The 17,100-nt window shown below is 34.6% G+C and overlaps 1 protein-coding gene and 1 non-coding gene across 12 annotated transcripts in view; both read right to left on the bottom strand.

The window, feature by feature from the left end:
* PPIP5K2 (diphosphoinositol pentakisphosphate kinase 2) overlaps window positions 1-17,100 on the bottom strand; it is a 67,295-nt gene that overhangs the window by 17,839 nt on the left and 32,356 nt on the right. For 7 of the 11 annotated variants that reach the window (XM_053911185.2, XM_053911181.2, XM_053911191.2 and 4 more), the window contains 6 exons: window positions 13,761-13,888; window positions 13,079-13,193; window positions 4,989-5,096; window positions 4,782-4,898; window positions 2,420-2,587; window positions 68-241 (listed from right to left, as the gene is read on the bottom strand). In XM_053911185.2, the coding sequence (XP_053767160.1) occupies window positions 68-241; window positions 2,420-2,587; window positions 4,782-4,898; window positions 4,989-5,096; window positions 13,079-13,193; window positions 13,761-13,888 (810 nt within the window). The remainder of the gene's footprint in view (window positions 1-67; window positions 242-2,419; window positions 2,588-4,781; window positions 4,899-4,988; window positions 5,097-13,078; window positions 13,194-13,760; window positions 13,889-17,100) is intronic. The other 4 variants (XM_053911201.2, XM_053911209.2, XM_053911212.2 and 1 more) reach the window with 1 other exon arrangement.
* On the bottom strand, window positions 7,819-7,977 carry LOC112307245 (U1 spliceosomal RNA). The gene has a single exon (XR_002975037.1). It is a non-coding gene; the product is annotated as a U1 spliceosomal RNA (small nuclear RNA).

Genomic DNA, 17,100 nt, shown 5'->3' with positions numbered 1-17,100 from the left:
CAAAGATAGCTGTTTGTTGCTCTGAATGCAGGGAGGAAAAATGTTTAATGAAGTAAAGTTTAAAAACCTGTTGCCATGAGCCAAAAATACTGGATGTGAAAGCCAATGATTTGGGGGAGACAGGGGAAGAAGTGATTTGTTCCCCTGATCTGCGTCTTCGACGCCCAGTACCCACACCACTGGTATAATGCAGCCAGGTACCAGTACCCTCTGGGCTAGACACACTCAGGGGGCTCTCTTCCTGGAAGTGAGAAAGGGGGCAAAAAAAAGAAAAAAAAAAGCAGAGCATGCAAAGTTAGATACAACAGAGCCAATGATCAGAAAGAAAAAAAAATACAGTTTGTTTGCTTTTGCTTATCAATTTTTAAAAAACTTTTAAAGAGAAATTTGGGAGCCAAATATTTCAATATTTGAGAAACTGATAGGAATGACATAAATCTAATTGTACATGATAACAATGATCAGAATTACCTTACTGTCTTAGATATACAAAATATATTTATATTGCTTAATAGTTGTCCTTTCCCTCTTAAAACTGAAAAGATTTTAATAATTTTTTATCTTAATAAATTTTAAAATATAAAAGAATTCTTTATTTTAGATATCCAAGAAGTTCCATGCTATATTGGGTACAGTTTTCAACCCAAAGCATAAAGGAATCATGCAAAGGGTGAAAGAGATTCCAATGTATATCACATAGAAAAGAAAATCTCTCTGCTAGACACTACAAAAAAATTAACCGTAAGATGGAGTCGAATGGTACTTCTTTACACTTTCAAGCTATCTGTTTGTTTTCACCTTCCAAAGATTATTGATAGAGTCCAGTAGGCAAAACATGCAGCAAACATTCTCATTTTACATGTTTGCATGTTCAGGTTTCAGACAGTGAGGACAGAGTAAAATCTACTTGCACAAAATGAAGAGAATAGTCTTTTTCTCTGTGTGTCTTTTGGAAGTACAAACTTCTGATATCCATGGAGATGGCAGACGCTGGAAAGAGTCTTCAAGGTTTTACTTGAATAATTTACCTTATGGAAGTAAAAGTTTAGCATGGCATAGAAATAATCTCTTGAAAGCAACTATTTAAGTATTTATGAGAAAAAAGTTTATAAATGTGTTCTATGTTTTAAGAGTTAACAAAGGGCAGTGATTTTGTTGAAGATTTTAAAAAATACAGATTAGTTGCAAAATGATGACTGTATCAGTGTTACAGGCTTTTCGAAGTGTAGAAGATTTAATGGTGAAATTCCGAACAATCTGATTAATCACAGATTGCTTTGTTCAACAACATCAAAATCACTGCCCTCATATAAATGGTAATTTAGATTTTTTTCTAAAATTAAAAATACCTAAACATAACCCCAGGTTTCATAGTTTTTAATTAAGCTATAACAGAACTGATAATCCATGTTATACAATTTTAATCATCCTCTATTATAATTAACATAAAATATCACATTAGTGGAAACCCTAACCAGTATCCAATTTCCATTTTAAAATTGCAACAATCTACTGTATTCATGGATATTTCTTTTATTAATAATTGTCAAACTAGGGCACAAATATTTAAAATTGAAGAATCATAAAACATTTAACCAGTATCCAATTTCCATTTTAAAATTGCAACAATCTACTGTATTCATGGATATTTCTTTTATTAATAATTGTCAAACTAGGGCACAAATATTTAAAATTGAAGAATCATAAAACATTTATGTTTGTATAATAAGGGGCTATAGAAATGAACATAATTCCTTTTTGTTGTTTATATTCTTACCATCTATTAGGTATTAAGACTTGGTTTATTTAATTAGCAACAAAAATATTTTCTAATTTAGAAGTTGATGGTCCTTCTGTTTTAAATTCTTGCTTTATACTTTTACTCAAGCATTTAGAAAACATTTGTAAGCACTGATCTCAATAAGTTCGTGGCAAATCATCTGACAAAGAATATAAATAATTCAAACTAAAGGTATTTAAAGTATAAAATGTACACAAATATTAAGGATTTACTTAACAAGCTTCATTCTAACTATTCAACTTTCATTTTAAATGTTATTTTATTAGCTATTTAAATGCTATTTTATTAGATAGCATGATGATCAGCTTTAGCTACTTAATTGTAGATCTTAATACAAAGGTAAATTTTTAAGGTATCTCATCAAATTTTCAAATTCCTATATTGATTTTTACAATCAGGCTAACAATTTAGAATTTCATATCTTAATCCACAGTGTCACTGGAATCAGTTGTTGCTGAAGCATCTCTGGCCATTCCTCTTTACTTTTAACCAAAATTATTCCTGATCCATTATTCAAAAATTATGACTTGCTCCATAATTAAATCTGTATTTTCTTTTCTGTTTTATTAAAATAGTTAGTTTCCTTTGTGAAAAACATGCTCTGACACATGCACTTACTTCGTTTGTAGCCATCTTCCTAGATCTTGGCAGTGGTGACTTCCTGTGTATATGAATTGGCTCTGATACCATAGGTTTGAATAATAGTACACCTCGATCAACCTCATCTTTTCTAGAAGTATGTGGTTCGTCATCATTATCAATTTTAAAAGACCGCCTGCCTTCATTCTGTGGAAAAAGAATACAACATATAAAATTCAGATAAAAGAATAATCTCTTCTGATGAACAAATTGAACCACCAATTGGTATAGTCACTTAAAATACATATGCAAGTTTGTTTATTCAAATGAATTAATGGTAATTACACTCTTACAACAGCCTAATATTATTCTGGGTATTGTGGGACAGATGAAAGAGTTTCTGACCTTAAAAAATATATATACTCTAGAGGAATTTACCCAAAGAAACTGGAAACACTAATTTAAAAGAACATAAGCACCCCTATGTTCATTGCAGTGTTATTTACAATCATCAAGATATGGAAAAGGCCCAAGTGTCCATTAGTAGATGAGTGAATTAAACAAATATGGGATATTCACACAATAGAATACATCTTAGCCATAAAAAAGAAGAAAATTTTACCCTTTGCAACAGCATGGATGGACCTGGAGAACATTATGCTAAGTGAAATAAGCCAGAGAAAGACAAATACCATATGATTTCACTCATATGTGGAATCTAATGAACAAACTGAACTAACAAGCAAAATGGAGACAGACTCATACATAGAGAGCAGATGACAGCCCAGGGGAAGGGACAGGGTTTAGAGGGTGGAGAGAGAGAGCAAAAAGGAGAAAGGACTCAGGGATGTGGACATCAGTGTGGTGATTGCAGCGGGGCAGGGCAAAGGGGGATAAATGGGAATGGAAAAAATACAATTAAAAATTTTAAAAAAAGAAATACACATACCCTATGGAGAAATTAAACAATAACACAACAATAAAGCTATATAAAACAAATTGACTAATTAAATTCCATCAAATGCCCAAATAAATAAACAATAATAATAAATACAGTAAAAAAGAGTAGAGATTAGTTTCATTATACAGGAATGGCATCAACCGAAGTACAATCTAAACTGCACCTGAATTTATACATCTTATTTATTTTTAAAACTATTTTTATTTATTTTTAATTTCTGTATTATTGTTCACGTACAGTTGTCTCCATTTTCACCCCACCACATTTTAGAACACTTAAATTCTATTCCAAATATTTCAAACAAATGTGATGACCGAATATGTAAATAATAATTATTTGATCACTTCTAAATATTTACTAAGTGGTCCCATATGCCAGGACACAGATGAATAAGATACAGTGCCAGATTGCAAGAATCTCACAATATATAGTATAGGAGACAGATAAGTTAAAAAAAAGTTAACCAAATATCCATCTATAATAGAAGGGGTAAATTGGGGCATAGTCATACAATAAATACATATTTTAAAGCAGTAAGAATGGACAAACTAAAACTAAATACAATTACATCAATGAATCTCATATAAACATAGACAAAAGAAGGCAAGCAGAAATTTGTAAATCCCTCATTAAACTAAGTGGTACACAAAATAAAGAGGAACTTCTTTAACTAAGGGATATCAAAAAACCTGGAACAATCAACAGTTATCAATTTACTCCATTATCAAAGTGGAATGGAGTAACACATTCCATTTATATTTAATAGAATCCTAGATGGAAACAAAAATGAAGAACAAAATAGATGAATCTCACAAACATAATGAAAGAAAAAAGCCAAACCCACTCCCCACCCCCCCAAAGCATTTATTTTGTGATTTCATATGTATAACATTAAAAGATAAGCAAAATTAATGTATGATAATAGGTACATTTGGGGAAAAGGCAGGGGGTTGTAATAAGGAAAGGGTATAATTGGGTCTTCTGGAATAATGGTATTGTTCTATTTATGACTTGGCTGGTTGTTTTACAGTTGTGTTGATATTACATATATCATTAATGTACATATTTATGTAGTTTTATGAATATGTAATATTTAGTAAAAAAGTTTAAACTGAGTACATGTTTAACTTTGTAAGGTTATAAATATAAAATGCAATAATTCATGCCAAGTTTTGCATGAATTAATCCTTAAGTAAAAGAACAACCAAAGCTAGTTTTTTAATACATTCTAAATGATAGTAAAAATCCAAAATAATCTATATAGAAGATAAAATTCTAATATACCTAAAATGGCTACCCAAATCATACTTTAAAAATGTAAACCATCTTGCCACTTAGTACTTGAGATAAGAATTATAGTACACGATAGAAAATTCGTAAAAAACTTCATGAAAAGCTAAAACTGTAGTAACCAAGCACTGAGTGTTTCACCTTTATTACCTCTCTTGAAGCTGGTCTATATCCATAGCCGGATGGCAGATTTTTATCTTCTTCACATCCTTTGGCTCCTGGACTGAAGTGTAATTCAACATGAAATCGTTCCTCTGAGGAAAGATCCTAAACAACATCAAAGAACATTTTGAAAATGAGAAACTTCAAGCTATTTATTTAGCTCAGGTAACACATGAAAATCAAGAACTCTGTTACCTTGTTAGGATCCTCATAAAGCATGATAACAATCTGAGTCATGTAGTTGAGTTCATTGACAACATTTAAATAATCCATAGCTCGTTTCCACTGTTCATCTTTTGATTCCTGAACAAAAAATATATGGAAAACATTTTCTCATATTACATTACTTGAAAGTCATTTAATTTTCATTATGGTAGTTTGCTCAATCCTGACTAAAGGAAGTGTATACTAACATGCACAAATCTTTCAAAATTACTACTAAATTTAAGTCTGAATAAATTACCTAAGCTTAAGTAAATTATTTTTAAAAATTCTCAACAGAAGTATTAAAAACTATTGTGGTAACTTAAAAAGGACTTCCAGTCATTATGGCAGTGTATGTAAATGCAGTACTGGTACCCTCCCACAACCACATCAAAATTACAAGTAAACTACAGAACAACCATCACTGAGAATCACCTGAAATCTAGCTGGACAGAAATTCTGTCACTAAGAATATACAGAAGAAGCCACATTGAGACTGGTAGGAGGGGCGGAAACAGAAAGGGCTGGCTCCACACCCACGTGTAGTGGTTAAAAACCAGTAAGGATATCTCAGCTGCAGAGGTTTGCCCCTGAGGAGCTTGAGGTCCCAGCCCCATAACAAGCTCTACAGCCAAGGGTTTCAGTGCCTGGAAGACAAGTCCCCATAACTTCTGCCTGTGAAAACCAGAAGGGACTGTAGCTGAGTGTAACTGAGGGCTCTGGAGTCCCAGGCATTCCTCTTCAAGGGCCTGCCCCTGGACTTAATCAGAATCAATCACCTTGAGCTCCAGCACTGGGGCATCAGCTTGAAAGTCACTATGGACATACGAGGGGAAAGTTAATTGTCTGGCTTTGGGGTGAGGGCTAGAGGGGCAGCTTTCTGCCAGACAGACGAGTTGGCAGAGGCCATTGTTCTTTTGCCGTGTCCTCCCACCACAGCTGGTGGGCAGGGGCCATATCTAAGACTCCATCAACACTGCTCAGCTCTGGTGATTCCCTGAGACCCCATCCCATCCAACTTTCAGGCCCACCCAAGCTATTTCCAGTAGCTTTTCTATAAAAATGGCCTGTCTTGGCTCATGCTGCTGACTTTCCTAAATGCTCTCAAAGGTTCACAAACCCCAAAGAAGCAGCATCTGGCATGGGCATGCCATGTACCTCTTGCTAAGTGGCCTCAGGCCTGGCACTAGTAGCAGCAGGACTCAGTGGCAGCATGGCCTTTCCTGGGCACCTCCAAACCCAGCAAAGAAGCGGCCATCTTGGTCTACTCCTCTGGGGAAGCCCCAGATCCAGCTGACCAGGTGGCCAGCTTCAGACCATACCAAAACACCATCCAACCATGAATGACAGTCAAGTCAAGGAGCAGGCACCAGAGTCCTGCTAAAGCAAATTCTGCTCTGAGCAATCGGCCCCGGCATAGCAGCTCCTCCTCTGTAGATGTGGCCAGTCCTCACAGTCAATCAGCCTGGGGTTATATCCCTTTCACTGATATGCCAGCAGCAATCAAGGTTCAACTACAACAGAAGGTAGCCACACTGGGGGCACATCTGGAATGCCTGGCCAGGGAGCCTGCTGGGCTCTACAGGACACCGACTACATAAGGCCACTCTACCAAGACTGGAAGACATAGCAGCTCTGCTGAATACATAGAACAAAAACAGAGAGGCAGCCAAAATGGGGAGATAAAGAAACATGTCCAAAATGAAGGGACAGGAGAAATCGCCAGAAAAAGAACTAAATAAAATGCAGGCAAGCAGACTACCAGATACAGAGTTCAAAACAATGGTTATAGGGATGTTCAAGGAACTTAGTGAGAATTTCAACAGTGTAAAGAAGGACATATAAACCATAAAAAACAACCAGTCAGAAACGAAGAGTACAATAACTGAAATGAAGACTATACTGGAAGGAATCAACAGCAGATTAGATGAAGAGGATCAAATCAGTGATTTGGAAGACAAAGTAGCAGGAGACACCCAATCACAGCAGCAAAAGAAAAAAGAATTTTAAAATGTGAAGAAAAAAATTTTTTTTTAAAGTTTAAGGGACGTCTGGGACAACATCAAGCATAACAACATTCACATTATATGGGTACCAGAAGAAGAGATCAAGGGACTGAAAAGCTATTTGAAGAAATAATGATTGAAAACTTCTCTACAGGAAAAGAACACTCAAATCAGGAAGCACAGAGAGTTCCAAACAAGATAAACACAGAGGCCCATACCAAGACAAATCATAATTAAAATGCCAAAGGCTAAAGATAGAGAAATAAAAGCAGCATGTGAAAAGCAGTTAGTTACCTACAGGTGAGTTCCCATAAGACTGTCAGCTGATTTCTTAAGAGAAACTTTGCAGGCCAGATGGGATTGATAGGAAATATTCAAAATAATGAAAACATGGACCCAAACCAGGATTATTCTATCCAGCAAACCTATCATTTAGAAGTGAAGGGCAGATTAAGAGCTTCCCAGACAAGAAAAAGCTAAAGGAGTTCCATCACCACCAAACTGTATTAAAAGAAATGTTAAAGGGTCTTCTTTAAAAAGAAAAATGAAAAAAATTATGAATGATAAGATGGCAATAAAGACACATCTGTCAGCAGTTACTTTAAATGCAAATGGATTACATGTTCCGATAAAAGATACGGGGTGGCTGAATGGATAAGAAAACAAGACCCTTACATATTCTGTCTGTAAGAGACCCACTTCAGATCAAAAGACACACACAGACTTAAAGTAAGGGATGGAAAAGATTATTTCATGAAAATGGAAATTTTTAAAAAAGGTAGCAATACTTACACCAGATAAAACAGACTTTTTTCTTAGCATCAACACAATCTCCCACTACCTACAAATTATGCAGTTGTGTTTCCCACATTTGGGGAAATTGCAGGGGTCACCACATCCGGAGAGCAATGGACAAACTTCACCCTGGGAAAACCACCTTCATGATCATGATATACCCCCTACCAGGTACGTATCAAAACAGACTTAATAAAAAGGCTATAACAAGAGACAAAGAAGAACCCAGCAATTCCACTTCTGGGTATTTACCCAAAGAAACCCAAAACACTAAATCAAAAAGACAAATGCATCCATGTTTATTGCAGCATTATTTACAATAGCCAAGATATGGAAACAACCTAAGCGTCCATCAATAGATGAATGGATAAAGAAGTGGTGCATATATACAATGAAATATAACTCTCACACAAAAAAGTGAAATCTTGCCATCTGCAACAACATGGAGGGACCTAAAGGGTAACATGCAGGGTGAAATAAGTCCGATAAAGAGGACAAATGACCTACAATTTCATTTATATGTTGAATCTTAAAATAAAACAAAAGAAATGAACAAACTGAATAGAAACAGACTCATAGATAGAACATTTTGATGGTTGCCACTTGGGAGGGGCTTCGGCAGGGCTGGGTGCAAAAGGTGAAGGGATTAAGAAGTACAAACTGGTAGTTTCAGAACAGCCATGGGGACATCAGCAGAAGGAGGCATATGTAGACTCTATTATTATTACCACATCCACCACTTCTCAATCTTCATTTAGATAATCACTTATCCTTAAACATGTAATCGTAGAGCATCAGAATGAAAAGGGATGTTAGAGAACATGTACTACAAGCATTCCAAGTAGAAAATTCTACCTGAAAAGATAAAACTACTCAAAGTGCAAAGTCTGCAGTCAATAGCCAACAGGGTCTACTTAGACCTCATGTACATTGCAGATAACCTGTCTTCATCTGTCATAAACATCACAAGTATATAAAAGTATCCAACGCTTTTTGTATACAATAAGTATATATATTTTTTACTTTAGTATGGAATGTGCCTTTTTTAAAGAAACAAAATTGGATACCCCAAAACTCAAATTTACAAGACCACATGCTGATTACTTATTTTTAAAAATTTTAGCATATATTTCCTTTTTAAATTCAGACATTATACATTCCTAAGAAAGCATTTCCCTTTTGAAGTTTTTAGAAGAGTAAAGTTAAACCAACATCATGTAATTTGTGTAATTACATGTATTCTTAGCTTCATTTCAACAAATGGCTATTCACTTCTCTAAATGCTTTAATGCCAACCTAAGCAATACTCCAGAGCAAAAGCTGCAGGTATGTGTTTGTGTGTTGTCCGTGGTTGGGGTGGAGACATGTGCAAAGATGTACATATGTGTTTTCCAAAATGGATGAGAAAAAAACATAAGTTAGAATAGCATTACTAAGTTTCACTAGATGGTAAATCACTGTAAATGATTTAAATGAAGTACTAAAAATTTTCAGTAGTTGAAAAGATTATTAGACTTTGTGATACTACATTAATAAGACCATCATCTAATATCTAATTTAGTGTTACAATTATATTTTGCTAGGGTTGTTTAATGAACAGATACAATTAAATAATATTTAGTAGCATCCTCCTAAACACAATATTCAAAAATTCATAAAAATATTTTTAAAATAACACTCACTAAATACTATGTATTCCCTGAAATGTTGCTTACAATCTTGTTTCCTTAACAAAACTTAAAAAAATCTATTATGGAGTGATAGATTTTATTCAGCCCACAATGAAAAATAAAAATGTTTCAAGTGGGAAGATACTGAACAAGGTTTTAAGTCTATTAGTTATAGGGTCTTATAAGGACAATATGGGTTGGGGTGATTATATTTTAAATAAATTAAATTTAAAAAAAATTAGAAAACAGGACATCATTTTGGTATAGTGTTTAATTTTTACTTGAGTAAATACATGTACCTTTTTTAAATTTTGGAAGCACTGATTTTTACTAGAATAGAGTTAATTCACTTTTGTTTTCAGAAACGCAGCCAAAAACAATGTATACTCAACAAGCCCTAGCTCTAACTGTGACCACCTTAGTTCAAACTATACTACCTGTCTTTAGATCACTGTGGTAACTTCCTAGCTGGTTTCCTTATATCTACTCCCACTTATGTATTGTTCACACAGTAACCAAACACACTTACTTCCTGCTTAAAGCCTTTCAGTGGCTTTCATCCCCTTATGATGCCCAAGGCACTGGCTTTCCAAATTTACCTGTTGCCATCACTCATCATTATGTTCCAACCACAGGCCTTCAATTGGTTCCTATACCCTGCACATTCTTTCTACCTTCTAAATAAGTGCAAAGGGTCAAAAGGGCACCATGTAAGAGGTATATGCCTCCTTTCAAAAACAATTCCATTATTACAACTGAATTTCTTGCCTTGCTAATTACAGGTCATTTTTCTTTACTCACTATTTCTTTTATTAAAGCTCCACTAATGTACATATGTTGCAAGGGATGCCACTTTGCACTCCTTGTTGTGACAAAGAATAAACCAAAACAAGGGGAAAGAACATATGAATGGGAAATCTACAGGAAGAGGACTCTGAAATAGTCTTAGGAGATAACTTTGATAACCATTATTCATCAAGGCCCAATAATAAAATAGACTAACAAATCTAGAGACATACCAAATCTTCTTTACATATTTTACAGCCTTTTATTTAAAAAGTACAAAATAAAACAAAAGTGAATTTTCTTTTAAAGATTACTTTTTGAAAATAGATGTGCATGTGTGTGTATACCAGTATATAGTACATAGAAAATTAATGAAAAATTCTTATATTTTGCTAGGTTAGATATAGTTGAAAAGATATTTTTGATACATAGTAGAACTGACATTGTATTCTAGATAATCTATGGTTTGATTATGCTGAGAAAGAGGATATTAAAACTTATGTCTGTTTAATACAAATCAGTTCCATTGACAATCCCTAAAATGTCATTTTCTTTATCTGCTCAAACACTCCCTTGGTGTCTTATCAATAGCCATTATATCAGCTGCCATTAATATATTTGCATCCCAAGTCTATATATTTAACCTCAAACTTTGCCCTCACATATGAACATAGTACTGGTTATCTTCATTTGACTAGCCTACTAGTCCCTCAAATTCAACCTAAAACTAAACTCATTACCCTCCTTCTAATATCTGATCTTCCTCCCACAGGTTCCTTATCTCAGTGAATGATAAGATTATCTACCAAGTTACCCACATTAGACATATGGGAACCTTTCCTGACTCCCCTTTCTTTGTCATCTTCAGTATCTGTAATCGCTAGTAGGGCCTTGAGGAGAATGTGTGTGAAAGTTAAGGGATCTCCTTCTGCCTGTGATAAACTATGAGAGGAGAGAGAGAAGCTACAGGGAAATTGTTAACTACAAAGGAGTCAAGACTTCCTGGGTTAAAAAAATACAACTGGTTCTCATTCCCTGCCTCTCCAGAGAGCAAACAATGCTATAATTAAAAGTAGCAGTAGTTTCTAGGAAAAAAGGAAACACAAGAATCTGTCTTGGAAACATGGATGGGATGGTAAAAACATTTTCTAGGACCTCAGAAAGATTTAAAGAGATGCTTCACGGATGTTTCAAAGACACAACATACTTTCCCAGGATCCAATGAGCATGTCTTTCAGATGCTCCCTATTAAGCAATAAGAATTGCTGAGTGCTGTCCCTCAGTAACCACACTGAGAGCCCAGCACAGAAGAGGGCTTATCCTTAAGGAATCTGTGGGACTTGTTTAATGAATTAGTTGCTGTTTTGTCTTATTTATGCATTATTTATGCATTTTTATACACTCTTGAACTAGAAATAAATAAAACTTTGGATCCCAAACTTCCTTGGGCAGGAAGCAGGTTGAAGAAAATTATTGAGCTGCAAATATGAACTACTTTTTATGAAAAGGGGACGGCCCAGATGAAGCAATCAAAAACCCGAAGCAGGAAGCCACGAGCCATTGTACACAACTCCCTGGTGGTAAGTCAGAGCCCTGATTAGGGAGTGGGAACATGTGCCAATGTACACTTCATATTTGCTATGGACCAGTGACTATAGTGCACCTTCTGTTTTTCCCTCTTTTGAAAAGGTTATCTACAGCAGTAATCTTATGCCTGTCCCACCACTGTATGTTGGGCGTTTGAAAAACAGATAATTGGTCTCTTCAGTTCACAGGTCTTTGAATTAAGACTGAATGCTCTTGAGCACTCAGGGATCTGTAAACAAGGAGCCCCATCCACCTGATTTAGATGATGCGAAGCTAGATATCAAGTTTATGCTGTAATAGAATAAGACTGGGGAATATTGGAGAGGTTAAATGAATTTTGCATGTGGGAGTAATATGGATTATGTGGCCAATGGACATAATAGATTCTGTTTTTCAAAGATGGCCACCACAATATAACCAATCCCAAGTACACACCTTACCGTGTGATAGCGAAGCTCCATTCACCCTGCAGTGTGAGTCCCTTTCCCCTCCCCTTTAACCTGGATGAACTTCTGGACCGCCTCAACCAATAAAGCTCACCAGAAGCGATGCTAGGTTACTTTGTAAGTTGGACTAGAAAAATGCTGTGCACTTTCACCTTGTTCCCTTAGGTAGCTTACTTTTGGAACTCAGCGCCTACGTTGTGAGGAGGCAGGTCACATGAAGAGGCAGGTGTAGGTATTCTGTCGAACAACCCCAGCCAAGGTCCCAGCTGGTGGCCAGCAGCACGCACCAGACAGGAGAGGGAAGCTTTGAGATGATTGGAGCCCCAGCCCCTGTCTGACTGCAACCTCAAGAGAGACCCGAAATAAAACTGCCTAAGTGGTCAACCCTTTAAACTGAGAGACAAAAATGACTGTGGTTGTTGTAAGTCAACGAGCTTTGTGCAAATTACAGTAGATAAAAGGCACAATATCCAACTAAACACCAAGTCCTATGAATTCTAATCCCTAAATAACTCAAGTTCATCAGCTTCTTTTTATCTCACTGCCACCAGCCTATAACGTCACTTAAAATATTTTATATCATTGTTTGCTTAAATGGGCATTCTCCATTGTAAAAGAAAATGTCTCTATCCCCAACGTCTAGCATAGTGCTTAGTATATAGTAGGCCCTTGACAAATGACAGTAAATAATGAATTATTAAAATTACACAGTAAAAGCAATGTTAATGATTTGATTACAAATTCAAGGAAACATATTTGTTAAGTAGATTAGAATAACTCATTCTACTTACGTTGCATAAGGCACCATAACGAAGAATAGACAGTAGAGAATGTACATGGCTTTCACTAGTGAAATATAATCTGGTACGGACGTGACGTTCAGGAGACAGAACACCCCTGGAATATCTAAAGTTAAAAGCAGACAGTGTTAAAACATAACCATATAGTCAAAACTTATTAAGTATTAAAATTATGTAAAATGGAATTAATCGTACTATAAATAAAAAACCTTAATAAGTACATCTATCTCTCTTCCCTCTAGAATTGAGGAATTATCTTAGTAGATATTCCTTTATCATGAAAATAACTGGAACTAATTGGGACCTCTAAGATTAGCCAAAGAGTTAATATTAGTCAAGTTCACTGTTAATAGGTCTTTGTAGCTCCTCTACTAACAATGACAGAGGTCAGAGTCCTAAAGAAGCTCACAGATATTTATGCTGCTGAATGGGATACATGCTGAATAATGTGAATAACAAAATATATTCCCTTTCCCTTTCCCTTCAGTTCCTCTCGATTTGGAGTGAAAAAGAACCCTGGTTGGAAGTTAACTGCTGGGAATACCTAGGCAATCCTTATTTCCAGTGTGTTAAGTGACACACTCCTGATTTCACAGGAACATTAAAAAGTAACTTAGATTTGAAGTATGCAAAACAGATGCCTATAAATTTAAATACCAGTATAGTCTCTTACACAGGATGGAGTTTATTTACGGTGTCATCATCTTGTGTCCTCTGAAGGTCTGAGCGAATTTTTCTAACTAGAGGGGTACAGTAGCCTTTGGCAATCTCCAGTTTTTCAGCTTTGGTTATTCCATATTCCTGAGCAGAAAATACACAACATTAGACAAAAGGGTACAATGCCAAAGAGCTTTAACAAATGCACTCCTAAATTAAAGAGTTCTAGTAAGCCGGTTTTGAACACTATACAACTCCATGTTTACCTGTCTGCTACTGTTTAAGTATACTAAACCCAAAGCTATTAAATGTAACTGAAATAATTTTTGATGGAAATAAAAAATCAAGTAATTTCTGAAGAGGGGAGAATGAATAGATGAACGTAATCTTTATGGAGAGTAGTTCAACTCAATTGGCGAGTTTTAAATGTAGAAACAACTCTAAAAGAAAGGTGGATTAAGGACATAAACACTAAAGCAGAGAACAAATAGTCAATAAACGTATAAAAAAATAAATTAAAAAAGTGAGATTTCTGTCTATTCAACTGTCAAAAAGTAAGATGGCTAACAAATTATTTAAAATACTTGGCCAATGATTTTAAAGTTTTAATTAGTGGTGAGCAAAAAATGCCATGAAATTATCAAATTTCATGATGCCTATAATTACTAAAGGTTAATTAAATTTATAATGAGAAATTATAATATGAAGTATCAAGAAAACATATTAACTATAGTCATAATTGTAATAAAAATTACAATCAAAGGGGCAGACAGAAAATGATCAGATTCGAGAGAGGAAAATCTGTGATGCGTGTGTAGATGGGATGAGGGGAAAAAAGGAAGAGGGCAGAAAGTGAGGTGGGGAGGACAGAGCGGGAAAGAAGCGAAAGCAGAGAGAAGGAGAATGAGATAGCCATACTCTCTCCCCAAGGACAATCTGGGATACCTTAATTTAAAGGCTACTTCCTGCTATCAGGTACTTCCTAGAAGGCCGAACATAAACAGGAGTAACAGACCTCAAGACAGCCTAATAAAGAAAATGCTGACTGATTACAGACGGAAGACCTATAAAAACGGAACTTCTTGGGGTCATTTCCCTTAAAATAAAGCTTTGTTGGTTCAATAGTTTTGCCAATGTAGGTGACTGTGAATTAGGTACACAAAAGGGATATAAATATAATTGTGTATATATAAGTAAACAAAAGAAAATGCTGGAATTAAAAGTCATCAGGGAAAATTTTTGTTGTTGCTGGCAAGGCATGAGGAAATAGATACTCTCAAACACTGCATATCTGGAAAAAAACTGGTAAAAGATTTCTGAAGCTACAGAAATAGTCTTGAATATGTATAAGGGCTGAAATGTAAAAAGAGTGAAAGAAATTTTAAAAATCCAGATTTCCAAATATGAAAAGTGGTTAAATAAGTTATTATTAGATCACACCATTCAGTCATTAGGAATAATGATGTATATATAGCTTTACTGATATGAAAAGTTCTTGATCCTAAATAAAGAAAAAAATCAGGTTGTAAAACATGCTTTTCCTAGTTTTATTTTTACAAATACATTTGTTTAAATATATATATACACACACATACATGTATATATGTGTGTATATATTTAGATATATTTTTATATATTTAAATACATATATATATATAAAAATTTAAGAGAAAAATTATATCTTCATGAATTTAAGGGAAAAGGCCTTTATAAATTTTCCAAAATATTAGAATGTTTTTCTCTAGTTGGTAATGTCATAGTAACTGTTTTTTGCTTTATCTACATTTTCTAATTTTTCTTATATTACTTTTATAATAAAAAATAATTTATCCTTTCAACAGTGACATTATGTTCATCTGCCACCACCAACCAGGGCCAAAAATTAATTGTTATATATTCAAGTTCTCATATGTTATTAACAACGTTTCTGCCATAAATAGAATTGATAAAAATAACAGATGAGACTATCTGAAAGCTTATATTATGGTGATATTTAATGAAAGTATCCTTGGACTTCATATGGCAAATACTATTATAAAGAAGCCTCTGTATTTCACAATCTACAAATAACTAAAGAAGTTATCTTTGAACTTCAATAAGTATGTGCTATCTCAGATAAGAAAATCTTAACACCAAATTTAGTCTTTAGATGTTCTTATCTATTGTCATACCATCGTGATTATTTTAAAGTATATTTTTAAACCAGAGCTTCTATTTTCTGAGGATTGACACTGGTTAAAAAGTAAAGTTAATATTATAGCAAAAATACCTACCACAATTAAAGATAGTTTAACTGTTAAAATAACTAAAAATAATAAACCTTGTTTGTCAAAATTAAGCTTAGATACGATTAGAATTACCTAATTCACGTTGCATAGATATATGAATTAATTCAATGTAAAAATGGAAATACATTTTCTTAATCTTCACCGAAGGACATGTTTAATGGTTTTAGAGAGAAAAGGGGAGGTGGAGAGAGAAAAAAAAGAGAGAGACAGAGAGACATACAGATAGACATCGATATGAGAAACACTGATTGGTTGCCTCGAAAATGCACCCCAACCAGAAATTGAACCTGCAGTCTAGGTATGTACTCTGATCAGGGATTGAACCCACAACCTTTTGGCACATGGTACAACACTCCCACCAACTGACCACCCAGCCAAGGATGGAAACAAATTTTTATAGATACAGAGCAACACTCTGTACACCAGAACACATGTATATACACTTCTCTTGCACAGATAGTGATACTCTCTTAATCTAAATTAATATATTCTAACCAAGTCAAAATTTCACATTACTGCCCCAGTCATCAGGTCTCTAGGCTTGAAGCATTCTTTATTTGCATGAGAACTACATACAGTAGTTCCCCTTATCCACTGGGGATACACTCCAAGACCCTCAGCGGATGCCTGAAAATAGTACCGAACTCTTATAGATACCACAGATAAGGGGGGACTACTGTATGTAAAATTTTCATTTTTTTCTACTTTAAACTATAGTTTCATTACCATTACTATAAATGTGTTCATAATTCTAAATTAGTTGTTCAGGGATTGAAAATGCCTGCATTTTGTCCATGGCTTTGGATTTATGAAGTTTGAAGTAACAAAGCAAAATAACATTATTGAACTGAATTCAAGGTTCCATTTAAAGAGTAGAAATCTCAAGTTTCTGCCACAATTAGGAGTATCAAACCAAAAAATGAGGAAGGTAAATCCCAAGTTGTCCTCTCTTCAATTCATAATCTCTGAACTTCAAGAAAGCACATAAAAAGATCTCTGCTTTTAAAGTTATTAATTTACCAAAATTTAATTATGAATTTACTCAAAATAAGATTTTGATTCCTGGAA

The sequence above is a fragment of the Desmodus rotundus genome, chromosome 1, assembly GCF_022682495.2.
Source record: "Desmodus rotundus isolate HL8 chromosome 1, HLdesRot8A.1, whole genome shotgun sequence".
Classification (NCBI taxonomy): Eukaryota; Metazoa; Chordata; class Mammalia; order Chiroptera; family Phyllostomidae; genus Desmodus; species Desmodus rotundus.
The sequence above is the reverse complement of the archived record's forward strand: the minus strand, read 5'-3'. Positions and strand labels throughout refer to the sequence as shown.